At 40.4% G+C, this 27,855-nt stretch overlaps 1 protein-coding gene across 2 annotated transcripts; it reads right to left on the bottom strand.

Annotated features, from left to right (window-relative positions):
* Positions 1-3: 3 nt before the first annotated feature.
* zfyve28 (zinc finger, FYVE domain containing 28) lies at positions 4-27,099 on the bottom strand. Of its 2 annotated transcripts, XM_063499093.1 has the most exons (14): positions 26,725-27,099; positions 9,646-9,786; positions 7,533-7,670; positions 7,156-7,358; positions 6,932-7,021; positions 6,741-6,830; positions 6,557-6,658; positions 4,980-6,467; positions 4,686-4,781; positions 3,817-3,980; positions 3,611-3,727; positions 2,176-2,280; positions 1,930-2,033; positions 5-1,831 (listed from the first exon to the last, which is right to left on the bottom strand). In XM_063499093.1, the coding sequence occupies exons 1-14, from the start codon at positions 26,758-26,760 to the stop codon at positions 1,700-1,702; spliced, it is 3,006 nt and encodes a 1,001-aa protein (XP_063355163.1). In that variant the 5' UTR covers positions 26,761-27,099; the 3' UTR covers positions 5-1,699. The 2 variants fall into 2 exon arrangements, with proteins under 2 accessions (XP_063355164.1, XP_063355163.1); XM_063499094.1 differs by lacking the exon at positions 4,686-4,781 and having other exon boundaries at positions 4-1,831.
* Between the last annotated feature and the right edge of the window lie 756 nt (positions 27,100-27,855).

Below are 27,855 nucleotides of genomic sequence, written 5' to 3'. Positions count from 1 at the left end.
GTATTTATTCAATATTTTACACAGCTCTCATCATGGAAATGTACTGGAGTTTTAGAAAATAAGACCAAGCTCTGAAATAATATGATATCCCAACCTTTAATTACTGCATGATTCCATGTTTTTTTTTTTAAACATAAAGATAATTATAGCTTCATACATTACTTTTGTTCTTTATAAAAGAAAAACCGCACCTTTCCAAAGTAAGTTCATATGTTTCTTTGATGAAAATAAGATTGATACAGCAGTATTTAGTGATTCTTAATATGTAAAGCCTGAGGAACTGCTTTAAGCCAGAGCAGAATGGATAGGATGTGATATTTCATAACAGGTGCTCAGTGGTCCATTTTGGCCACTTGAGAGCAATCAAATGTACAAACCAATATACTGTAGCTAAGGAAGATACTGTGTATGCTGTCATTGCTGTGGAAGCAGATTTAAGAGCAGAGAGGAAGTCGAGAGTAAATGACGTCAATCTGGGAACAAAAGTAATCTGGTCCTGACCGTCAGTACCACCAGAGGAACGGATGAATATAATTCAGTGTAAACACATATCAGCAAAACATTGCTCTTCAGAAAGGGCCTGTAGATGCATTTCAAACAGCAGAGTGATGTCTCTTAAATGTGGAGGCCCACTGCAATTAGTAGTCACAATATTGCACTATAACATCATGAGAAAGAGAAACCCAGCGAGTATCAACGGGCCTGTATTCCTGTAGGCCGGCACCTGAAAAGGCCTCTGGTTCAAAGCAAATTATACACATTGTGGTGCTAATGAGGGCACTGAGTAATGAGAGGTCAACTCTCCACTAGGGGGCCTTCCAGACCTAACAGTGATGACTAAGAAATCCCTTTTATTCATCTCAGCGTGCAGGAGAGTCCCCGGAGAAAACTCAGTGCGCCGTGGTGCAACAGTAAAAGCAATGGGCACAGCCCATAACCGTGGAGAGGTGAATGGACAGTCTTGTTGGAATTCAGACTCCATCTTACAAAGTGATACAGAATTAGACATTCACTGCCATTAAAAGCATGAAGGAATCTCAATATAAAAGTCATCCATCTTTCACTTTTGCTTGACTGGGACTGGTGGACTGGTGAAGGTTGCTTTTCAGTTCCAGTGCAGAGCAAATGTTTACTGAAGACATTTTAGTGTTTTTATTACCAGAATTACCGTTATTTACATGTTGATCACAACTTACATTCTTTTGATTAATCCAAGACTCGTGACAGTTCGGGCACAAATATAGGAAGCTCGCTAAAGCATCGGAAATATTTCACAAAGTCCTTTCATTTACACCTGAAGCTAAAAAAAGAAAAGGAAAAATAAGAAAGAAGAGGGAAAAAAAGGAGGCCTGTTTCGATTTTGCTACAGAGGACTGCTGCACAATGCCAGTTTAATATCTGTTATTGCCAGCTTTTCCTCTTTCCTGTTTTTTAAAAAACATGTACAGGCATTTGTGCATCATGTGGGTGCAGAGAAACCCGCCGACACACCAGAATCTCTTAGAAATATTAAATCGTAATTCTGTGGCTTTTTGTCTGGAATTTCTGACGTCTCATCTTTGAATGGCCATGCTTAGCTGGTACAATTACGACCATTAGGGGTTACCCGAGCAGTGCTGCTTTTGCTTTGTACACAGCTTTCTGTCTGTTGCATATGTCCTTGTTGTGGCAGACTGTGCATTCACATGGTTTTCTGAGGTCAGATGCCCGCCTTGTCACTGTAGAAGGGCGTGACATGGAACATGTAGCAGTGTGTGCAGACCCTGACAGGCTTCACCTGACCGTATCGAGGCAGCGGAGCAGAATGGGAAGAGCAGCGAGAGCAGAAGATCTGGAACGACACATCAAGCAGTGTATCACTTACCATCCACATGATAACGCATGAATTATCAGTTTGATCGAGTTCACGTTAAACCGAACAGATCGTACCTTTCCGCAGCTTCTACAGTGATGTTTCCTGCGGATAACAGTGAACGGAGCCTTGCAGGCAATGCAGGAGTTGCAGGCTTCATCAGGGACCCAGTCAGGAGGGTCTGCACAGAGCCAAAGAGAAACAGTAAACACAAAGCAGAGCTGTCACCAGCTTAAAGTTTGCTGAGAGAAGGAGAAAGGAACTGGCTGACATTTCAAAAAAAAAAAAAAAATCTGTGTGGGTCTGTTTGTGGATTTGCTGACCTTCGAACTGGCCCTCACGGGCCTTGGCTGCCAATTCCGATGAGGAAATGGTCTCCTGACACAGAGCACAGTCCTCCAGTACTGCGCTGCGCATAACAGGTCCCGCTGGACACCATAAAAGAAGAAATGTGTGTTGTGTGGCTGATTGTTATTTAGTTTAACAGCTCAGTTACAAACGACATAGTGCAGAATTGCTGTTAGAAAAGACCCTGTAGTGTTTTCTAAGCTGTTTTCACACATGAACTTAATTAACTGTTAATATGAAACAGTAACGGGAGGATGAAGTGACTAGATAATTTGACTAACAGCATGCAATTTAAGATTGCACTGCTATGTCCATTACTGTGCAAGCTGTCGTTTTATTACATTTGTCATCAGCTTGTTTTGGGCCAAGCACCTGGTTCTGTTTTGACGTGGTTGTGTATTTTTCTTGTGATTTTTTAGCATATTTTTCCAATATGACACAAACAAAAAAAGCCCCACTAAAACACTGTGTGTACTAGGGAGCTGGCAGTGTAAAAAGACATGCCTGATGTGCACTTGCACCCCTGTCAGGTGCCACCTAGAAAATTTTGGGGCGACAGTGCAGGCCTAACAACTTTATTTAAAGAAAACAGAACTCGAGGTAAACTTAACTCTAGAGCTTTATATAATGAAACCAGGGCATATTCCTTACAAAGACACAGCTACCACCATTTTTCGTCAGTTTCCAACCATGCCATAAAGAGCTTAAATGCTAGTAGCATTTGTTATTATTTATTTACGTTGCATCTAACTGAGACTTTTGATGCAAATATCAGTTGTTGCAAATGTGGCAATGAGGATAAAGAGAACAGCAGTATTTGAACATGCTCTCCAGTGACTACATTTGAGGATTTTTGTTTTTCAGATGGGGGATTAAATCCCATTATAATGGGATTAAACTATTATTATTTATTTATTTTTAAACAAGCAGTTTTTCATGATCAGAAATGTGTTCTGTTTTATGTTAAGCAGCTTTTTTTGCTCACTTGGGGGTGGCGCACCTATCACTGTTAATTTAGAGTTAATTTTTTTCACATGGAGCCTCATTAGGGAAACATCAGGCTCATTAAGTAAGGTGGTAGGTATGGTGTGTTTTTTAAAGAGCTTTTCACTGAAAGCAGCTGCCTTCAGAAAACGATGCTATTTGAGTGAACAATGACCATTCTCAGCACATAATTAATGCAAGCATTCATTTTTACACTGTCCATTGTTTTGATTAAAAGAAAATCATTTTGTGGCCAATGGTTAAATCTTTATAAGTTTAATCTTTTGAGCAATATGACTAAATACTAGTTACTACTTCTGCTTAATTCAAAAGGCTGTTTTGACTTCAGTCTGTAGTGTGTTAAAGAGAGAAAGCAAAATAGTGTAACACTAAAAATATCTCATAATCAAAAAACACCTTTCTGACCTTTCTGCTGCTTATCATTGTCTCCTTCCTCACACTTGGTTGCCATGACTTCAAAAAGAGTCTTGAGGATGCTGCGAAGGTCACTCGCATAGTTGGTCTGCAGCTGATCAGCAACACCTGCATCACACAGAAACACATAATGGAGATCAGGCCAAGCGAGAAAAAGAGGTGAGTAGAGAGCGAATCAAGAATGAGAGCTTTTATACCTGATATACAGACAAAGAGACGGTGGATGAGGTCGCTGCTGCTGTGGAAACGAGATCTGATCTTGTTTCTGGCCGCTGCTTTGGCATCTTGCACGGCCAGCTGGATCTCCTGCTGGTCCGGGTCTTCTGATGTCCCTGAGCTGGGAGTCAGACTGCTGACAGGACTGAAGGGAGCGGTGAGACACAGTGAAGGATCATCAATTAACATCTGTCCCCAAACGTCCATACATCATTTTCACAGTCAGTTTACATCAATAAAAGCAGATTTCCATATTTAAAGTGGACCAATTATCCTTTTCCTGATTTTCCTCTTATATATGCATACAAATTCACTATGTACGAGACATCCTGAGAGCCAAACGGTTCAGTTTGCTCTTAATGCTCTGCTTCTGTTTTCTTTTTCTATTCTTGAAAACTGCACAATGTAGATGAGAGTGGATACTCATAATATAGTCACTTCTGGTACACAGCTCTGGCTGTGACAACAGCAGCCCTACAAAGCCTCAGTTCAAACCTTCTGTTTGCAAGAGGCAGCCAATCAGAACAAAAGTGGAGTTGCCTTAAAGTGAGAGGAGCTAAAAAAGCTTGATTTAGACAGTAAATTAACTAATGGTCCAAAATAAAATAAATGAGGACCATCTTAACCTTGCAAAGCTACTCTGGTGGAGTCCAGGGATAAAATCTTTGAAGCTCCACTTTAATACAAAGTGGAAATAAATGCACAATAACTCTATTTACTCTGCCCAAATTAACAAATGCATCATTTTTTTTAAAATTAGCCATTAAAGGTTTCTTTAGTTACTGTGAATGTGAGCAGGAAGTAAGCACAAACATGAGACAGACACACATTTGGATGAATGATTTGTTACCTGGGTGTATATGCACTGCTTGACAGACTACATGTGGTGACCGACACACTCTCACAGTCACTACCTGACACAGAGCTGAGTGGAGAGTTCTGAAAACTAAAAATAACCAAATACAGAAATTCATGTATATAAATAAAGAGTTAAACAAAACAAACGGATATAAATATTAAGAGAAAAGAAAGTGGAAAATTGTGATGAATTAAGGAAAACAAAACAAACTGGATATGTGTTAATGGAACATGGAGGAGTCCATGTTCGCCACATAAAATATTGTAAAACGAAACTGAAACACACCTGGAGCTTCTCCTGTTGTCCTCTTTGGTGTACCTCTTCATATCCTTATTTTCTGGATTTTCGTTATCCATCTCCTTGTCCCTCTGTCGGCCTCCACTAGCATGTCTTTCTTCAGTCCTCAGCTGGTGATTACATGGGGAGGCTCCATTTCTGACACTAGAGCTACAATCCTGAGCCTGGTGTCCCAGCCCAGGAGCCTCTTCCAGTGGCTCTGCAGAGCGGGTGGAAGGAGGGCTCAAATGGGCCACGTCGTCCTTATTGTTGTGTTCGTGAGGACGAGGAGGGAGCCGACAAGCAGAAGACTGAATGACAGCGCTGGAGGCAGGCGTCGTACAATGTTTGTCCAATCCCAGAGCGAGCCCTAAACCGAGTCCAGTAGTCTCTGTGGTGATGGCATCCTCGTGGCCATCCTCGCAGCTGCCACAGCAGACGCAAGAGTTGAGCAGGCAGTGAGTGGCCACCAGGGGGCCACAGGGCTCAATCTCAGAGGGAGTAGGCCGAGGTAGCAGCAGCTTGTCCACAGCCAGCTCTGTCAAGCTGGGTGAGTGAGGGTTGAAGATGACTGTAGCAGACAGCTTCATGCCTCCCATACGATGGGCAATGACTTCAGCTGTTTCAGACGCTGTCCCCTCTAAACCCATGTCCCATCCATTTGTGTAAGGCAGAGGTTCTGAACCAGGGACATTAGTACAAGGGGGACACTTTGCAGTTGGGCAGTGTGTGTTCAGGTTGCGTGGCTGTGGACAAGGCTGCTCAGATGTTGTCTCAGAAAACCAGCCATTCCTAACCGAGTCTGGCCTTGGTGCGAGCTTGCGCTGCACAGGACGAGCAGACTCTTTGGGAGGAGAGGTGACATAACAGCGAGGCTCTCTGGTGATGTGTTCTCCTGCTGCATCCAGGTCCTCCATGAAGAAGACCCTGTCTTCCTCCTCTGTACAAATGCCCGTCCTTCCTCGGCTCCCCAAGATTCTGCGTGGAGAGACCTCTGTGCTGGAAGCCCCACTGGAGCCTGCAGGCTGTCCTCTGTTGGGATCGTGGGCTGGAGATTGACCCTGGCTGGGAGGCGACAGCAGAGTCGACATCTCGTCTCCCACGCGGTACACCATCATGTTGAGCTGCTCCAGTTCCTCCTCATCATACTGCATGGAGCATGCCAGCTCAGCCTCCTCTGCCTCCTCACAGAGTAAACCTTGCTCCTGTTCCTCCTCTCCCCTCACAGTTTCCACCTCCTCCCAGCCTTTTTCCACTCCTGCCAACTCTTCCTCCTGACTGGGACAGACAAGCACAGCCAGTGGCGCCTCTTCTCCCTCACTCCCCCTTTTGGAGATTTCATTAGCAGGACTGCAGGACGAGTGATTCTCTTGGACTGGAGCTGGTACGTCGTTTGTGGCCAGTGCCTGGCTTGTGGACAACTCCCCTTCTTGAGAAATGCACAAGTTTCTCTCTAGCATCATCAACTCCTCCTCAGTCAGGGTCTGGAGCAGGTCTCTGAAAAAAGCAGAACAGGATAGCTGGAGCATAGTGATAAACTGTGAAAAAATACATTTGTTGCCATGTTAGATATTCATGGCTTTTACCTTATTTTCTTCAGTAAAGTGCGAAAAGGCCTGAAGAGCTCAGACATATCCTCTGATTTTCGGTCTAGGTTGAGAGGTCCCTCTGGATACACAACCAGCCCACTAAAAACATGTTTAAAATTCTGTAAGAGGGTGCAAAGGAATGGAAAACAAAGAGGGTGGTGAAAGGACAGGCAACACTTACCACACAATGGCCAGTCTGGGAATTGTAAACATCAGTGCGGGTTCATAGTCATCAATCATGTCCTGTGTGAGATAGCCCAACTTTAGGGCCCTGAAATTAAAAAAAAAGTAGTCAAATTAACCACATCATCTCTGTGTGGTATTTCACAGAAGATGATTATTTAGCAGAAAAATGTCTGACTATAAATTCACCTCTCCACAGTCTCACAGAAGAGCACAATCACCTCCTGCTGTACATAGTATTCTTTGGGAGACTTCACAGGCACCATGGCTGACACATAGCTGCCAATGGAAGAAAACAGAAAGTGGTATGTAATGACTTTTTGGCACACTTGCAGAAATATCATTAAGTGGACGATAAATCCAGATTAACCCAGTGCATACCATTGATAATAAAGTCTTGTCTCTATTTTTACCTGAGCTCAAACTCAGCAAAAAGGCTGTCAAAATGTCGCAATGCGTCCCTCATGCGGTCTGTGTACAAGTTGAGGTCTCGCAGGGCCTGGTCTCTGGTGATGTTGCGTACCTCCTCCAAGCTGCGAGTAAGATCCTTAGCTAGGGGTCTCATAGCTATGCTCTCTATCTCCCTGTTCATGATAATGGAGCCTGCAGCCAAACACTGGACAGGAACAAGCAGAGACAATATAATTATGCACAGAGAATTAAATTGTTTACGATGGCACACTTGGCACTCAAAAAACTCAGTGTGTGAAAAAAAAATTAAATATCATTTTGTTTTGAGTCAGAGAAAGGTCATTTTTTTCCCAGATTGATGAAGTTGTGAATACACTACCTCGGCTCCAAACCACAGTTGCCCTGCCAAGTTGTCATGACGAATCTCCTCGGGGAACTTGACACAAAAATCTCTGTTGGCCCGGTCGAAGGGGATACATTCATCCATGATCTGACTGATGATGTTCAACACGTTGTCCTGCAGATGAACACGGGAGTGACAGAAAACTAAATTGAACTAGTGGCAGAGAAAAACACGAGTGAGTGAAAGTCTGTTCTTGAAAAGCGTTTTTTTTTTGTTTTGTTTTGTTTAACTAATCTTGGTCAATAATCCGTGCTTAAACATCCCTTTCAAGAAGGCCATTATAGTGCAGTGTCAGAGAACCATTGATTAGGACGTGAATGGGAACAACTTGACAAACACATGAGACCATTATGGCCCTCACAGCTACATTTTCCTTCAATAAAAACATTGAACTAAAGCCCATAATTCCAGCAGTGAAAATGCACTGTCACATACAACAAGAGCTAATCAAGAGCTTATGTGCCGCTGGCATGTACAACAGCCATAACAATGACTTACAATGAGCCTTTCACTCAACCGCAGCTGCACTGTGCACTGTAATCTTGTCGGGCACAGCACTGCGTCTTTCTCTGCTCGCCCCGAGGAGAGAGATTAAAAAGCTTTGAGAGGGAGAGCTTAACCACTGATTCCTTTATGGCTGTGTTCTGCACATGTGTCTGGGGCCGGTCCAAGTGCCACCTCAACGTCTGTGAGCGCCTCCCAGCAGGGGACACTGGTGATAACCTTCACTTATGTTTGTTTCCACGTATTCAGGAGTTGTGACTGCAGCGACACCCGACAATATGACACAAGACTAGCTTCCTTCCTCCTTTTTTTTTTAAAAGCCCATCTCACTTTCCATATTGTCCTCATCTGGCCTCTTCTCTGCCTGTCTCTTATGTTTCTCCATCCATCTCAATCTTTGTCCATTTTGAAAGGCACACGCACGCCTGTTCCAGCAGGCCACACTGTAAGAACAGCAGTGCCAACATAATGTGAGCAGCATGCCAGCAACCCCCGCAGAGGTCCATGAATAAGAGCTGATAGCTGCAGTGGCAGGTTCAAGCACAACATTTTGGCTTGAATGTACTTGCTTTCTATTCTTAGGGCCTCTGGGCTATGGGGTATCATGCTGCTTCAGTCATTCTCAAAAAAACCTTAATGCCTTTGAGAGAAGCCACTCTAAAAAGCCTCCTCTCTAAACGTATAAGTGCTTAGGAATGGCTGTTAAATATTTTCATTGAAAAAAATCAGAGACTAATTAAAAATCAGCCTAATTGAGAATATAATGGAGAAGGAAAAAAAGGGTGGCAGCATGGCAGAGGGAAGGATGGAGAGGAAAGAGAACAGTCGGGGATCAAGTGATGACCTTATTAGGTGCTTCTCCCTGTGCGCTCTGCCAGTGGGGAGGAGGCTAAGGCACAACAGGTCACATGAAAACCTCCCCTACTACCTCTAGGTCTTTCAGCATGACGCAGCATAGCAGCCATCACTCATGCCCAACATCACCCGCTAATCTCCTCTCAGCCTTGACCTCGTGAAAACCTGCAACAATGCACTGCACGAGCACATAAATAACCCACCATGAATTCACACCTTAAGATTCTTGTTCTGTGGCTCAGATTCAACCTGATTTATATTCAGAAGATTAAAATGAGACCAATAAACCAACTCTAATCCCAAAAGGAAATCATCTCAGGTTATAAAATGCCTCTTTCTAAAGAAGCCACTCCGGTAATCATTTACAGAGAGCCCACATGACACAGAGCTCTGTGTTATCAAAGCAAAGTTAACTGTGTCAACTGATGGCTTCCAAGCAAAGTCTACTTATCTCACTTATCAGCAAGACTGTTTCATGCAGTGTTTACTAAGGCAACAGTCATATCACCACACCTGTGTCCGGAAAGGGATAATAGTGGCTGTCTTTATTTTTAGTTGAGAGGCCAAATCAAGTTAGAGTCAGATAATCATGTCAGTTACATTAAAATAAACAAAGGAAATCAGAACCAAACCCAAACTGGGGGTTAATTTACCTAAATTCCAGATTCGCGTATCTACATGCATTGCTTGAAATCAAAGACAGTGAAAGTTTTGCTTGTTATCTGCCAACCTGACAGGATCTGAACTGGTTGACCAGCAGAGTACATCTCTGAGGGTCCTTCCTGCCGTCAAGGCTATCCAGTTCTGTGGCCACCTGGTTCAGCTCTTCATCGGCGTAATAGAACTGAGCCAAGAGCTGAGGGTCTGTCCTCTGCACAGAAACACAAAGCAGTCATTTCAGTAGTTAACAATCAAAGCAAGGCAATGTAAATGGCATAAGCTAATAAGTTTCAATTACTTTATGATGTGTATCTATCCTTTTATCACTGACTGTTATTTCTTACCATCTTTCATCTATAGAGATTAGGGGTATTATTTCTATTCACTTCTGGGTTTAACTATTATGCCTCATCCATCACATAAAGCCTATTCTCACTTTTTGATAAAGGTAGCCTTAGCTACAAAATTAGCATATTAGTATTATACTAGTATATTAGCATTTTCTGCAAATAATATAATATAATTGGCCATCTTTAGGCATATTTGAGTATTCTGGGTATTAAAACACAAGCACTGAATGGAATTATTAAAGACAGAAAGCATTTGAAATCATCCTGAGTGACACTGATCCCCCAGAGAAGTAGTTTCTGAATGTTACTCTGTCAGACAATTAAAAAACCATGAAGTGTTCATTTAATATTTTAGTGAATGTCTTTCATTTAGTAAACACTATTAACTTAGTGGCAAAGCAAGCAGTTCAAAAAGGTTGAGCACCCTAACTGGTTCTGGACAGGCACAAGGCACAAAGTCATCTGACCTAACCTTACATGTCATAAAAAGCACAGTGTTTACAGAAGAAATCACTATACATGAAAGCAAACAACAAAAACTTTACTAGAAACAATACAGACAAGGTAAAGCAGGGACGTGGAAGTCTTCAGACACTTTGGTAAGATGTTTGACTCGTGACCCAGATGTCGATATATAAAATATGTCACGTAACTGTTGTGTTTTTACTTTCACAACAGTCCCTGATATCATCTACCCATGCATTTTCTTAACAGCTTATCTTCTTCAGGGTCACAGGGAGCTGGACTCTATTCCAGCTGTCACTGGGAGAAATGCAGGGTAAACTCTGGACAGGTTGTCAGTCACAGGGCTAACAGCATGATCGCTACCGATGGCTTTTGTGATCATTCTTATCAAGATACATATACTCAAATTGACTTTTGCCCTACATTAGATAGCATTCAGTGCACACTTTACGGTTGTGTCTTAGTGTTAGCCTGGATTGGATTTAGACAGACACTCATGCATTTTACCACAGGCCTTTTTCACAGCAACCCTCTCACATTAAACAGCAGGGAAACACAGGTGTTACTAACGACAGTGGCGAAGGTTCTGCTCGGGTTTAAATATGGAGCTTTAATTAATATGATTAGTAACACCTGTGTTACCTAACCTTTCATAACAAAATTGGTGCTCTTTAAAATGCCCTAACAATAAAACACAAGAAGTCATCCAATAGCGGCCCTTGTGTTGCGTTTATCAGACATTTGTTACTAAAAAACAGAAAAATTGACACTCTGCTCACTTAACAAAACACTATGGTTATACAACTGAAGCTAAACAAGATTTTTGGATGGATTTGTTGGGTCGGTGAATCACTCACACTCAGGGTTTGAAGGGGGAATTTCTAACAGCTGAGCAAAAAAACAAACAAAACAGATTTCTAGCTGAAAGATGATGTCACAATTCAAAATGGATTTCCTAATTATATTACTTTCATTACAGGGTGTAGATCATTATTCATCATTGTATGCTCTCTCTCTTGTTAACTGTATGCATTGAGCCTCGTGTTTGGTTGATTATTACTGATTATTATTTCCCCTTAAACATGGCAACATTTAAGGGAATTAAGTGGAATAAGATTTATTACCAAGAAGTGTAGTTACAATAAAGAACCACCCTGCAAATTCTAACAAAAAGGAAACCAAGTAAAAGTAATGAAAAATGTTTTCTAATTTGCTCTTCAACTCTTTACTGAGGAACTAATAATCAAGTAAGAGAACTGTATGTTGTATTCATTCATTACCACTTGTTTCTATATGTAATATCAGTGGGAATTATAGACTGCACAGTGGATTTCTAGCTATAAGTACATTTTTATTCTCTGTCTTAACAACTTTCTGCATAGGCTGTACAAGTCAGTGGTATACTGTATTAAATCTCTGTAGTTATTAATGTTGTTTTACCACTTAACCTAGGTGTTAACAGGTGGAGTGTTTATGTAAACGTACTTTGTACCCAGTTGTCAATTTAACGCTCCAAGGCATCTTTTCATTTCTTTGAGGTCATACAAGAACTAATCTCACACAAATAAAGGAGCAAAATAAAAAGAGCACAACAGAGGGAGAAGTCATGCCAAAGCAATTACGCACTAACAGGACACAGAGGACGTATAACAAACCAACATACTGCTGATCTTTAGGGACAAAAATAAAATCAGGTAAGTAGGGCGCTGTAAAGGCCAGCGTAACGCAGGTTGCTTTCCCATTTGCTGGGATTGATTTGTGAGAAATACAATAGAAATTCATATTCCTACATGCGCACATTTCACACACATATGAGGAAATAAATGACTAACCCTGCTAAAATCTAAACAAAAGGAGCTAACAAAAGTTTATAAACAATGCTGTGCAAAAGTCTTGAGCCACACCTTATTTCTTTAAGTTTTGTTAGGAAAATAAGAAATCTGAGCAGTGTTTAAACGCGCAAACATATGAAGGGCATTCAGAGTTGTTCTTTCAAGTTTGGCCACATTTTCTGTCCTCTATCAAGATGATCCAAAACTGCTTCAATAATGCTGAACTTGGGGCTCTGGGGAGTGTTTCATCCTGTGTGTGTATTTTTTTTCCTATCCAGGAACAATTTTACTCCATTGGCAGTGCATTTGGGGTCATTGTCATATTGAATAATGAATCTGTTGCTTTCCAGATCGTACTGTATGGTGGATCCAATCTGACAATAACTTTTCTGCACTCATTATTTTAATTCTGACAAGATCCCCAACATGCGTGGCTGAAACCACTCAAACCATGACAGAGCCTCCACCGTGTTAGAGATGGCTACAGACACTCACTGTTGTACCCATCTCCTGATCTCCTCCATACATTTGACCCAGAAATTAAAATTTTGGGTTCATCACTCCATAAGACATGTAACCACTGATTTTCACTCCAGTTATTGGGCCATGTACTCAGTCTTTGCTTAAAGACTTGACTTTCAGATACTGTCAACAACCTTTCATAGTTTTCAGCCCTGTCACTTCTTTGTGCCATGATATGTCATGTTTTCAGATAATACATCTTTGGGAATTACAATGTTGGTGCAAAACCAATTTCACGCCATTTTGAAATACCCTCAGAAAGCGTGGAAAACTAACTAAACTGCTTAAGGCGACTTTAAGACATTACAAGAAATTTTGGCTCCTTGGAAGCAAAATACAAGAAAATGAGGAGTGATGCAAGACTTTTCCACAGTACTGTGGTATAAAAGCTCCCTGGAAGAGCAGGTGTAATTAGAGAGCCTAGCGCTGGTGGATATCTCCTGCCACGTGCTCTTCATTGTGGCGAAAACGCACAACACAGCAAATCACTTCAAGGCTCAGTGCGAAGCACACACACACAGCCACAACACACCAGGCAGAAAAAGATACGTTAAAAAAATGGAAACACAACAACGGTTCATCTATAATTGCAATTCAAACTTAACTGGACAATCTAGATACCAAATTTACATTTCAAGTGTGCACAAACACATACACACACATCCTGCGAAGGGCTTCTGTTAACCAAAAGGTTAATGGTTCTGAAAACGGCGACCACATACCGATGTGCATCATCACAAACCACACAGCCTCGGTGATGGCACAGGAGCTCAAAAGGCCAGCATGACTGTGCAGACTGGAAGCAGAGAGAGCTGCACCAGTAAACATTTGCCTGCCGTGCACTGACTGGAAGTGTTTTTTTATGACGTGAAAAACCAGAGAATACTGGTATTTATCGGAACCTCTCACAGGATCTTTTCCCTTAAGTTTGCAGTGTTTCCTGTTGCACGATGCTCTCCCCATGGAGGCGCGCTTCTCTCTCTCTCTCTCTGAATATGATACATGGTGCTGTTCCCTCACTCTCTTGCTCATTAATAATGAAACAAACAGCAAGAAGAAAACAGAGATATCTCCTACAGCTGGGTCGCATTATTACTGCGAGGTGGAAAAACTACTGTGAACATGCTGCTCTAGAAAGGTTATTAGCTGTAACCAAACACATCCTGGCAATCCTAATTAACACGTAGCGCACAATAAAAGAACATTTTGTACATTTTTTTTGTCAAGGTCAAACTTTTATTAGATGGCAATGCAATCACAAGGAAGATAATGTGTCTTTCCCAGGTAAAGACCTATGTTAAGATGACTGGAGAACAGCAGCACTAAAGTGAAGCAGATCAGCATTTCAATTCCAGCTTAGGGCTCTTTCAGGGCAGATGTTTGTCATTGCCAATACGACACCCACTTTGTATCCAAACACAGCTTTTCAACTTGCTGCGAGTAAAATCAATAATATCCCAGCACATTTTGTTCATGTGTGTGAATTTTTATGCAATGTTTCATATGCCGTGTTATGTTTACTGAATAAGATGGAAGCAGGGAGCAGAGAAGGCCATACAAACACACATAACTGAGTCTGAGCATGTTTCTCTGTCTTAACAAGGTTGCTTTACACCCTACTTACATAGACTATAAATGAATACATGATAAATCCAGAGTAATACTAAAAATAATTCATGAATGAAAATTTTTTCCGTGACTTCAATCTGTTTATGAGGATCAAAACACTCAAATTGTGAGAAAACTGGCAGATTTATACAAGAAAAGTCAGATCACTGAGACTAAAGGCAGACTTCTGGGGGAAAAGCCATAAATCTTTAGTAAAAGTCAGAATTCTAAGATTATCAAGATTTTTTTAGTGGTCCAAAGTGGAGTGAGGATTTTTTACAAGCACTCTTTAAATGACCGTTTGTTCAACCGTTTGTTCAAGTGACAAAACAGTTTAGGAAAGAAGAGAAGATGAGCTTTACAGAGATAAGTTGTGTATCACGGTAGCACAAAGTAATCACTGCTATCTTAACACTGACAGAAAAACCCCAGCTTCGCCTAGTTTTTACCATGTGAGCTTCACATTACCTTACTCCTTGACTATTTTGGGAGGGAGAGAAAATTCATATGGTTCCTGAAAGATGAGATAAGTCCATCAGGTCTGTATGAAACTTGGGTGATAAAGGGTTAAAGGGAATATCATCTGATACTGATGTTTAGCTAATAAATAAATGCTTCTGTTATTTCATTTGGCATCACTGTAATGGGAAAAAAATATATATATATATAACTAAGTGTCTCTGAATGTGTAGGCTAATGGTAAAGGAACACAAACGAAATATTATTCATACAGGAATACACCCAAATGATCGCAAGATGAGGTATTTATCCTCTTTGTCTAAATTCGACCTCTGAACAGAGAGAAAAGCTGTGACATCAGCAGTCGCAAGACAGGCCAGTTTGACTGGACAACTGAACAACAATGAGCGAGCCTATGATACAAATGTCAATGACCAAACAGGAAACAGGAGTGGGGGACAGTGAAAGACCTTTTTCTAGTCCCGACACAACACTTCTCACAGTCTGCCGGCATTCAGTTGGAGACTTTCTGAAGGATATAGGCCAACGCTGAAGAAGGAAGAAAAGAAGTGTTTGAGACAGACACCATCCTATAGCCTCCTCCTGCTGCATTCCTCACACAAGAGGAAACATTCCTGCAGCATTGCATCATGGGGGATAAGTCAAAGGCAAGCAGTGTTCACGGCATGCTGATTTAGGTAAAGGCAGGAATGCGTGAGCTGTTTGGTCTACAGAACCATACAGCACTGAATAATAATTTAATAAGAGTTAGTACAAAGGTATAAAAGGACTGAATTTCATGCAGTGTAGAAGTCTGCATCAGCGCCCTTTTCTGACAGTGTGAAAACCTTTAAGACAGCTGCACCAGCTCAAGTGAATTTAAATTTAGTTGAGTTATAATGTGCTACATGTGAACAGACACAACATTATCTGACTAATGCAGCCATTACAAAGACATACAGACTACAGCAGCCCATTTTCAAAACCTGAAAATCTTCTGCACCAAAACCTTTAATCTCATCTCATCCATTTTAGCCTTTTGACCTTTTAACGTTTTGTTTGTTGAGGTTGATTCTCTATTTAAAGCACTTGATAGAAACTTTATGTTCCTTTCATTAGTAATGAAATATAAGATGAGGTGTGATGGTTAGCACTCTTTCCCCAGATTCAAATTCAGGCAGGGGCCTTTCTGTGTTGAGTAATCATGTTCTCTCTTGGGGTAACTCAGACTTCATCTCACAACCCAATGACATACATGGCTTCATTAACTAGTGATTCTAACTTAGCTGTAGGTGTGATTTACCCCGCCTCCTGCCCCATAGCAACTGGGATAGGTTCCAGGACCCCTGCGACCCTCAATTGGATAAGTGGAAGAAAATAAATGGGTGGCTGTGTTGACACTGCAATTAAAACTATAAGTGATCTCCTGGGTTTTCAAGACTTGTACTCATTGTTCCAACCGACAATGCAACACCTGGTATGCAATGCTCGCAGCTGAAACAAGTCTGTCTGAAGGCGTGCCAAACTAGGCGTGCCTAGACAGGCATTATGCAAATGTGGCACATGGTTATGTAGATAAGTCATGGAATAAAAGCTTGGACTCCAAACAAGGAGTTTCAGGCAGTAGGAGTGGACTTAGGACCTTACAAACATTTTAACTGCACATGCTGTATATTCTGACACCCTCCAGGAGAGGCAAAACCCAAATTATTTTTTACATTAGTGCCCACTAGATAAAAAAAGACTCAAAACTACATTTAAAAATAAAACCAGTGAAGTTTTAAATACTGTTTGCCCTAAAACAGCTGTATCTGCAAGGTCCCTTTTACACTCAGTAGTTAAGTGGTATCAACTGGAGAGCAGAACACATGTTCCTTAGAAACTGATGACATACTCACTGAAATAGCTTTACTGGCCTTTAAAAGTAAACCGATGACTTATTCACTAAAAAAGCTTTCCAGACCTTTGAAAGTAATAAAACACAGATCAGTCCTCTGTCTCAGATTCAGATCCACAGTCTCCAGTGGTAATATATTTTGTTACATGCGTCATGAGTCAATGATGATGTTACAGGTTCTTCTAAAAAAGCAAACAAAAATTTAAAAAAGGCAAGCTATCCATTGGAAAAAAGCGCCTGCTTTCATCTGCCTACATAAAAAAAACTTTGAAAGTTTAGAGAAAATGGTTAAAAGTTTTAGAATAACTGTGAAAGAGCCAAAAAATTTATTTCTTAAATCTTTCTTAAAATTTCCTTAAAATAGTAGAGTCATATCGTGGTATAAAAGTTCTAAACGTCTGGGGATTTGATTCCCGAACTCGTGAGTTGTGTTATCATCATTCACCACCAATGACAGCTCTACCTTGCGTGAGGAAATGATTCAGCAGATTTGGCTCTTGTCCCCTGTGGCATGCCACTCTCCTGTTATAGTCCTGCTGTCACTTGTCCTGGGTGCCCTCTGTCTGGGATGACTCTAAATCTCCATCCACTGCGGTCAGAAACTCATCATTTTAGGTGACCAAGATCCCAAGATTTTATCCAGAGTGACAATTAGAGTAAAAACCCCTCAAACATCATTTCACAATGACTCAGTCGAATTTCTGCTGGGTTTTTTTGTTTTTTTGTTCAACGTTAACATCAATAACATGCGGTGCCGGCGTGACTCTCATTGAAACGTGCTACTGAAAGTTCCCTGCCGCTGTGTGATCAGCATTTTGATCATCTCAGCCAGCTCTTTTCTTGAGCTGCTGATTTCATTCCTATTCAGACTGTGCAGATGATGACGGTTGTCAGGCTAATGCTTCATGAGCATCCATAGCATCGGTGCATGCACACTGAGCCCACTTAAGGGACTTATGAGAAACCTTGCTGTGCCCTCCATACTCTATTCCAGGCTCAATTTGCTGCCTTCTGGCTTCCTTCCAACGATCAGAGGCAAATATTGTAGGGGGAAACCAGTTCACTCTGCTTCTTTCAGTCAGCTGGCAGACTGGCAAAAATAAGAAAAAACAGAAAAAACAGAAAGCAGCCGAGAACAGTTCATCACCTTATTTATTATTCAGGACTCAGCATAAAAGCCATGGCAAGAGCAAGCCAATCTTTTTGGTAGAAAACAAGGAAACTTCTGCAACCATTATTTATATGAGGTTTGGCAGAATAAAAAGTATAATCTTTCTAAGAATGCCGTGTTATGCTGATTTACTTCCAGTTTTGTTGAGTCATTCCCTTCGTGTTCAGCTCGCGTCAGGAGTTTCCTTCCTACCTCAGAGTTATTGATAGTCGGCTTTCATCCATAAATACCACATTTTAAGATATTTAATACATAAATCTTTAACTGTGTTCATGTCTGAGGAGTATTTCTGCACAAACCAGCTGAAAGTTGATCTGGGTCCACAGCACGCTACCAACTTAACTGAGTGCACTGACTCAGTATTATCAAAGTGCTCAACCCATCTGGGCTGATGACATAATCTATGAGCCCGTCTGCTCTCTGAGGGATGGAAATAATCCGGTGTTGTACTACAGCAATGACCCAAGCATGTGCCCGGCACATGGTCCAAGCAGGCAGAGTGAACACACAAGGGCACTGAGGATTTAGGTGGCCCTGGGGCTTTTCCAGTATCCGCCCCCCCACCATGGTCATGTGGTGACACATGGGGACACCCCTCATCCCAAAAACCTCAGAGTTCTTATGCAAGAAATAATCTGATTATACAATTCGGTAATGGTTGCCGGATCAAGGCTAGAGAAGGGAACGCTTTTTTAGATTTGATAAAATCACAACTTTTTTTTTTCCATGTATCGCTCAGTGTCCCAATCAGATGAAGGCATTCGTGGAGATGCTCACACCCTTTTCTTATGCTGCGATGACCAAACTTTAAGAATTTTCCTGATTTAGATGAATCAACACACAAGTCCGGTAACGCACTTCCTCCCCGTAGTTTTGTCACACACTTCTAAGTCAATCGAGCTAATTCTGTCCACATACTGACTGTTGTGATCACTGAATGAGAATGAGTATTGTCCAGGATGTCACACAATGACAGCCCGGGATATCTACAGTGCTTGTGTGGGCAAACACACACCTCTGTTTGGCGTCGGTGGAGATTAAAGCTGCGGTTATGCCTGACGCATCAGTTATTGCGCACAGCAATTATGACATCAACGCAGCATTGTAACCTTTTATACTTGAGCTTGACTTACTGCTGTCTACCTCTAAATGACAGACGTCACTGCTGAGAAAAGTATATGCTACACGGCTGTAATAGTAACAGAAGAGGTGATATAAAGGAATTATGTCATTCAAGCACAGCGACAATTATCGGTTTATCTACAGTTTTCTGTAGACAGTCGCACATTTTCCTTTTGGTTGACCAATCCCAGCACAGCTTCTGTGACAATTGGGAATCCAATTGATAGTCTGTAAATGTGCTTTTAAAGGAAGACCAGTACATAGACTCATGCCTCCACGTCAACCAGTTTGCATGCATGCCACGTGATGCAGGTTACAAAATTAAGAAACACACAACCACCTGACACTGGGTCATCAGCAATAATGACTACTTTTTATGCCACCATGAGCAAAGGTAACAACTGCAAGCGTAAACTAAGCTTACATTTATGCCAGTCATCATGCTTGTGCACATGGCATTATACCTAAAAGCCCACTCCTGATACCTCAACGTCACTGCAAAACAGCTAGATGCATACCCAGCATTAAATTTTAGATTAACATGATACAAAAGTAAGTGGAAAACTGCTAAAAAAAAACAAAAAAACCTTTTACTGAACACAGACTGTTTTGTTAGTCATGAACTGCATTAACTTCAAGCCTCCCTTTAGCACCAGACGTAAATTAGGCCTTGAAACATTGCAAAGTTTTCTTCAGTTTTCTAGTGTTGATAAAGAACGGCATTACTTCTGACTGCAACCAAGTTACTGGCCATTCTCCCTCATTTCTCTCCCATCCTCTGCAGGTCATAGGCAAAGCCCAAGGTGTGGGGGTGGGTACTTTATTTGCAGGTGCTTTGCTCATAGCCGTCAAAAATCCTACAGAGCCAACATTTTTAAAATGAAAAGAAATAAATTGAAAAGTCATGTTAAAAAGTTATTTTTAAAATGATCTTACGGCATTTTTGTAGCAATGAAAATAAATAAAACACTGGAACCCGATGCTTCCATAGGTTAGGGTTAAGGTTAGTTAGAAACCCCTCTGTCTGTGCAAAGGAAGTGTCGGGACAACCTGTGTATTATCAGGAAAATACTGCACTGCGGGATTTAGTACTAGATACTTCTATATGGATGGCAACAAATAAACACAAGTAACTGGTTTGTCAGTGGTTCACCCTGCAGCAAGATAATGACCCAAAACATTAGAGGAAGAGGACAAGGCAGGCTTCAGATGATGGAAAACCAGCAGTCTCCAGACTGAATCCCCATTTAGGTGAACTCGATAACAGGGCGAAGCAAAGCAAACTAAAAGAACAATAGGTTTGGTGCTGAAACATCCAATGTTATTTCTAGTGGTGTGAGTTTAAAATTTAGGATAACATAAGATATATTTTATTTATCCCATCATTGTTACATTCATGCATTACAGCTGCCAAACTACTAATCTGTATATTTCCAATCCTTCAAAAACAGTTTTACCTATTACAGAGCATTACTGTGTCTAGAAGAAATTATAGATTTTCATATTGTTTCCCTTATTGTCACTATTATATTTATGTGCTCTCTCTTTTCATTTTAACTTAACAATACCAGTTTGTGCGATCTTTTCAAAAAAATAGCTCTTGCTATTGAGGCCTTGAGTACATAAAAGCTACAGAAAAAATGACACAAACTGATAATCTGATAATTACTTAAACAGTTAAGCAAAGAGTGTGTAAAGCGTGAATGTTCTTAGTTATAAAATTCAGTAAGAAAAACCCCTACAGTGTTGATAAAAAGCTGCATTATTCTCAACTAAAGCCAAATCCAAAATCTAACCTAGAAATACAGGCCTATTATTCTCCTTTCCTTCTGCCACTCACATCTTCTGCTGCTGGGAAGACAAAAGCCAAATCATGAGGGGTGGCACTTCATTTACAGGTAATTCCAAGAACAGTCAAACTTATAAATACAGACAAAGGTGATCGTGATGTTTTTCATCAATGATAATGAAGAGAGCAATTTAAAAGGTACCAATCCCAATAAAACAGGGTGCAGAAAAGTGTACATCCCCCTCAGTCAGGACTGAGACTTGCTGATTCTCTGTGGTACTTCAAAATCTCACTGTTTTCCACGGCTACTTTCCTTCAATCATCGTGCCCTCACACCTCTTACAGTGGGTTCTGCTTACAGTCCTGCAATGAATTTAAAAAGGCTTTCAATTGCCTGGCCTGCCTGAATCTGCACTAGGGTCAGCTCTCTAAATCCCAGCAGCTGACACCAAATCAATTACCACGTGGCTGTTGGGTAAGCAGAATGGGATGTCCACAAGGAACTCCAGAAACTGGGCTAAATATGAAACCACAGTGACCACGGCTCACCAGTTTGCTGGCACACCGAGTCTGCGGCAAATATGCAGAACTGGCTGTGCAAAGACTAACCCCAGACACAAGCACAGCGAGAGCATGGAGCAATTATTACAGAATAAATACGCAGCTATGGTTCCCTCTGATAAGAATATATATGAAGTGTAATAAAATTTTAAATCTTTGAGGCATATTGACAAGAAAATGAAATCAAATGAATTAAAGCTACAAACAAGGATTATGTAAATACTTTACATGTAATTACATATTTGTTACAAAAGACAGAATAAAGATTAAAATTGAAAACTAAAAAAAGAAGCAAAGTTTTAAAAATGCACACTCTTGACCAGCATAAACTCAAAGATATATACTACTATCAATATTTCCATTGTACATAAACATTGCAATGAAAATCATCATATCACAGACCACAAGCTGACATCTTCAAATGACATAAACCCAATGTTTTATTTAAAACCGAAGCAACAATTCAGAATGAATATTTATCTAATCATCTGAAAATTTATCAGATTTTTTTTTGTCTATTAATCGTTTCAACTCTTCTTCCTAGAAGCCATTTAATAATTCAATAAATGTATTAGTAACAACTATGTTAATGGGAATGAAAACTTATGTTAGGTTTTGGTCTTTTAAAAAGCCAGAATGTAAAGCATCACAAGTCTGATGACTGTGCCTTTTCCCACTTTCCAAACAGATGCGTCTGTTAGTTAGTGTGTCATCGCCACCTCTTCATACATGAACATTTCTTTTCAAATCAAATTCAAATGATGCATTTCAAGAAGGGCCCACACGGCCGGCAACAAAGAGAGAACAAAGGGAAAGCAAAAATCTGTTTCTTTGTCGAAACCGTCAGCTGTCAGCGCGCCTGGCTGTCTTTCTGATGGTGTAAATAAACTTTTTCAGAGTATCTCATATGATGGTTTGACACTGATTTATGAGAATGATAAATACTTGCCTGCCTTGACGTGTTTCATTTACATGTTAATAATTTTACAGCATTGTTCTTTGTATAAAAAATGCATAGTTTCGAGAGATTTGATCTCATGCAAGCTTTGTTTACTGTTATATAAAATTCCCTCTGAGTTTTTATGTAGGAATGTTGACTGAAATAAACATTGGAGCAGCTTTCCTCAGCCCAACAACAAATACCTGCTGAAAATTAATTTTTATCGGTTAGCTTCTTTAATCTTCCTCCCATTAGTTTGGGCCATAGTTCAGATCTAATGTGTGCATGATGGAATAAATGCAAAACGACATTGCTGACTCTGTCTCTATATGTGTGTGTACTTATCTTTAATTTGTGGTTTTAGTCAAACTGTTACGTTTTTTAAAGTGTTGTACAAATGAAATTATTATTGTTAGTATTATGATTATTACTGTTGTTGTTAAATAACACTAGTAGTTATTAGAAATATGATGTAATTAATCAAATCTGCCAAGAGGAAACCTCATTGGCTGATGTTTGATGTGTTACGAGCTAAAAGCCAATCTGTTTCCATGCTAAAGATTAAGCAGCAGCACACTATAAACAAAAGTTATCACCTGCTTCGTTGAGATAAAGAAGAGTGCAGTATGAGCTATCTACACATTAAATTGTCCTGTGGGGAGAGGGGCAAAATTAGTAGCGTGCTGCAGAATGGGGTGCGTGCACTGGGCTCGGTGCGACCTGTGAGCCCCGTCACACTGACAGATGAGGTGGTGTGAAGCTGAAGGTCAGCTCCTGAATGCCTGATGGAATAACAGCACAGAGAGGAACACAGGCTACAGAGGAAATGCCCAGGTTTAGCCGCCTGTCTTTTGTAATCAGTCACTGTGCAACTTGATGAGCGAGAGGTGAGGAAACACTAGCCAACATTGGTCTTGGCTTTGTTTTCTGCAATGTGCAATGTAGCACACTCTTATTAATCCTTCTCCAAGCTTATCGTTTTGATCTACAACTCTTCTCCACACTAAATATAACTTGAGTTACAAAACACACCAGATAGGAGAGCTCTTTATAGATATTTGGGTTGCCTAACTAGCTGCATAAAAACCAGCTCAACCAGTTTTAGGATCTACAAAGTATGTAAAAAGCCTAACCTGTCAATAGTGCAGTATTATGTCCTTCCAACCCATGCGTACTTCTTAGCAGGACATCCATCTTTACACATTCATCTTGTCCAGGAACTAATGCTTTGAGTTTGACTGAGAAGGGATTGTGTGGCAGGGGCAAAAAAAAGTCCTGCTCTGTGTGACTTATCTTAGAGGTACAGAGCAGCTATGGAAATATCAATAGCTCTGCTTCAGTCAAAGGAACAAGCTGATTCAACACTTTTCTATCTCCAGGAGAACATAGTTCAGTGATAAACCACTTACTGTTGATGGAAATGACAATGCAATGTGGTGTTTGACAATAAATGCCAAAATATGGGGGATGGAAACAGATTTTAATTAGTACAGAAATATTCTCTCTTAGAACAAATTAAACAACTATTGGCTAGCTAAGTGCCTCTTCAGCACCAGGTGCCAAAGTCATCTGAACTCTCTTTTTTTATTACTGTTGCCTTTTCATGCTGATTGGCACAACTGTAGAAGCTTTTAGCGCCTCTCCCCACTCCTTTGAGGCAGAACTGGTCATTTAAATCCCACAGACTCATGCGTAATTCTTTTCAATCCTACCATAGCTGTGATTTGGCAGAAAAGGCATTGATGCAATAGCTCAGCACTTTAGAGGCAGTAGTCGTTTACGAATGTAACAATACTCTGGTGAACCCCAACACTTTGGCCTGACCCCAGCAACGGATCACCGAAATGCTGCGACAGCAAATACAGTTTGACTCAGGAATAGGGAATGACGCAGGTGTGTGTATGTGGTCCAGAACAGGTGGACAAAGTGTAATCAGAGGCCTTTTATCTAAGCCTTGTGTGACATTACTGTTGCAAAAGCTCTTATTATAATTACCCAATGATGATGTGATTCAGCAGTTTTCTATTATCAAGAAGGCTGACTTATACTCTACTTATGCTCCCAATTAGAAATACGTGTTGCCAAACCTTTTAAAGGTTTCGAATGCAAAACGTATTTTTCATGTATTAAACACTTTTTTTTTTATTTCCAATGTATGAATGAACTGTAGAAACTCCCTTCCTCCAAGGCTAAAAAAATCCCTTTACATTGAACATGAATTGATTAAGTTTTATTTATTTTCAGCGATGCCCAGGAAACCCTGTCCCCAGCCACCTCCTTGGTTCTTCTGGGGGGACACTGAAGTGCTTCTCAGTCATAGGTTAGCTAGGAAAATAGTTTGACCCTTAAATCGACAGCTCAGCTCACTCTTTACCATAAGAGGCTGGCACCACTCCATCTGTTAATCTCCTGATCTGCTCTCATCTCGCTCATTAACAATATGCCAAGATACTAAAATTCCTCTACTTGGAGGAGTTGGGAAACTTGCTCCCAACTCAGAGTGGGCACTTCAACATTTGAGTGAATGCCACACCCTAGCCAACATCAGATCTAAAGAGCAACACTGCTAACAATACTGACTTAAAAATTAAGCATCGCTAACCACTAAAATCAACAACAACAACAAAAAATACACAAACACGCATAAAAAATTGAATTAAACTGAAATGCTGAGCTGAACTATGTTGCTCTGCTCACGCTGTTGCTAGCCAATCAAATCATAATGTAGGGCAAGTCCACAACAGTCCCAGTTTCTCATACGGCCTCTTGGGAAAATTAATTGCCCACCCATGGTCTATGGGCAGCTAGTTTGGCTCAAGCTCGGTTGGCTTGCCTTGTGAGTGATCACAACTGCTTAGCTATGCAGCATATCTTGTAATCACCACTGTTTCGTCCGATGATTTCTTGAGTGTGGAGTTCAAACACACAGTGACCTATCAGCTGACTTACCTCTTATCACAGGTATCGTAATAACAAGGGTTTTTCTGAACATTATCATCGAGGAACTTTCAGTAAAGCAGGAGCATGCCAAGAAATAACAGTCATTTCCACCAGTCAACAGCTTGTTTAAGAGGCTTAATAATCTTTAAAGACTTACAATGTACAGCAGCTATGACACAGGTTTAACCTTTTAAGTGCAAGCCTTAAGTCAATATACTGACACAAACACACTGCTATGTTACGAATGAAAGGGTGGAGCAATTTTCTGGACATTGAAAAGTTAAGTTTAAAGTTAACAAGAATTTTCAACCCAGAGTAAAGTTCACGTTCACTCATCCTAAAAGGTGCTGCAGTTGGCATATACTGAACTGTTCATTTAACAAGGCAACCAAGCCTTTAATACTTCCTCTGCTGTGTCAGGCATGTTTCCACACTTTGAGCTTGATTTAAGGAATCACAGCACATCCATTACTAGCGCACCCAAAAAGTGACGATTTTGCTGACAAATGTGTTTCCCGGGCAGGATTTGATTGTTTTGCCTTTTTTCAGACTGTATTCACAAATGGTATACAGAGCTGAGACAATCAATATTTTAAATAAACTGCATGAGAAAAATAGCCGGTAGGTATTTTGGTGGTCTTTAAGTCTTAGATGCTACAAAACAATGTTTTCCTAAAGTCAACCTTATCAATTGTAACAAAGTGTCTTCGTCCTGCCTGATATAATTAAAATATATTTGGACTTTGAACTGATACTACAACAAAACCATATTAATATGTCACCTTCTACTTTTAAAAAGGTTTGGATCTTGGAAAACGTCAACCAGAATAACAAATTCAGGTAAACTGTGCCATGTTTTATTTGTTCTTTGTTTGGAATAAACACATACTTTTATTTTAATCATGTTTTTTTGCACTTTTTTTATTTTTAAAACAGGTGCTATTTTCTAGCATGTGCATGCACCAAATGATAGACCCGTATTAAAAAATATCCATCAGAATCAATAATGAAAACAAATAGTTTTTAAGGAAATTAAAAACATGAGCTTTTGTTATAAAATATATTCTACTTTTAAAATATTTCCTCTTATGTGGTAACGACATGATAATGACACTACTATTACAAGCAAAACAATTATTTGTTCAGCTCTGATGTGGTCTTGTGATTGTTATTAATCACTGATTTATTAAGGTATTTCAAACCTTTAAAATAACAAGACAGAATCGCATGAACACTAATGTCAGCTGAAGACAGATGTAAGTAAATGAATATTAATCAGCCCAAATTGGCAGACTGTAGCATTGTTAGTCCTGACTGCAGCTTCAAAACAAAAGCATCAACAACAACAAAGGGGATAGCTGCTGATTAATACAGTGTAACATCAGGAACACGGGCTAACGTTAGCAGATGTGCTGACAGTCTATGAAATGATCAGGCTAGCGAGCTCTATGCATAAAAAATGACTGACTGCAGGGGCTGACACAACAACTTACCTTGGGCTTATACAGCCACTTTCGAAAGCGGTTCATCGTTACCTCGCCACCTTCCTTTGTCACCAACCCCTCCTCTCTTCTCCTGTACCTGTGTGTCTGACACTATCGGCGGCTGGATGGCGGCTAAGCTAGCTAGCTCTGCTTGGGTCCAAATAGGAGGAAAAAAGACAATGTACGGCAAGTTGTCCTGAACGTTACACCGAGGCTCTGAAGGCGCACAAAGGAGGTATTGGGAAATAACCACTTATTTCCAGTTTCCCTGAAGCCCGAGGTTAGCAACCTGTCCCTCCACCTGCCCAGTCATTTTCCAAGTCCCCGACGACACAGACAACTGGAGCACCGAAGGCTCCGCTGTTCTCTGCCCCTCTAACGTTACTCGATGACAGTCACGTTGACAACATTCACCTCCCACTTTCCCAGGAAGTGGTGCGTTCAAGTGCTCCTCCAAAAAATAGCTTTCTTTCTCCAAAAGAGCTCTATATAAACTCATAGCACAATTCTACAATCCTGCTTCTTAGAGCCTTACTGAGTTCCTTGGAATACCCCATTGTTCTGAATATCGGTCATTAACGATGCATACTGTACAATCATTCCACCCTGGAAAAAGAAACCAGTTCAAAGAAATCATTACAAGCCACAACATTACCATTTTAAGCTTATGATGAGTGAATGTAAACTTCTAACCATGATTATAATTTCTACAGACGTTTTAAGAGTCTCTTAGTTCTTCACACACTGCAGCTGCCTTTAGTTTTTGGTTGGATAAATACAGCATAATATGTCATCATTTGTAATTCATCCCAGGTTGAATTAACCTCATTTTATGACTAGGTAAGGGCCATACTATTTTTATTGTTCTAAGTAAACCCTTCAAATTTAAAGATGGTGTACTTTCTTTTTCCTCATGTAATAAAACATAAGCAACAGATAAGAAAAGTTTACTAATGACAGTTGTTTTCTGTTACCTAAGTAACAAATTTGAATTTACTACATTACAATAATTTAATAATCTAAAGGAAGTGTGTCAAACTGACCCGCCATATATTCCAGTTGTGTTACTTATTCACATTTTCCAAGAAAATCCTCTGCTGCCCCTGGTGGAAAATTTAAAAAGTTAAAAGTCATTTGATG

The sequence above is a fragment of the Pelmatolapia mariae genome, linkage group LG16_19, assembly GCF_036321145.2.
Source record: "Pelmatolapia mariae isolate MD_Pm_ZW linkage group LG16_19, Pm_UMD_F_2, whole genome shotgun sequence".
Taxonomy (NCBI): Eukaryota; Metazoa; Chordata; class Actinopteri; order Cichliformes; family Cichlidae; genus Pelmatolapia; species Pelmatolapia mariae.
Note: the sequence above shows the minus strand (reverse complement) of the source record. Positions and strands in the feature narration are given on the sequence as shown.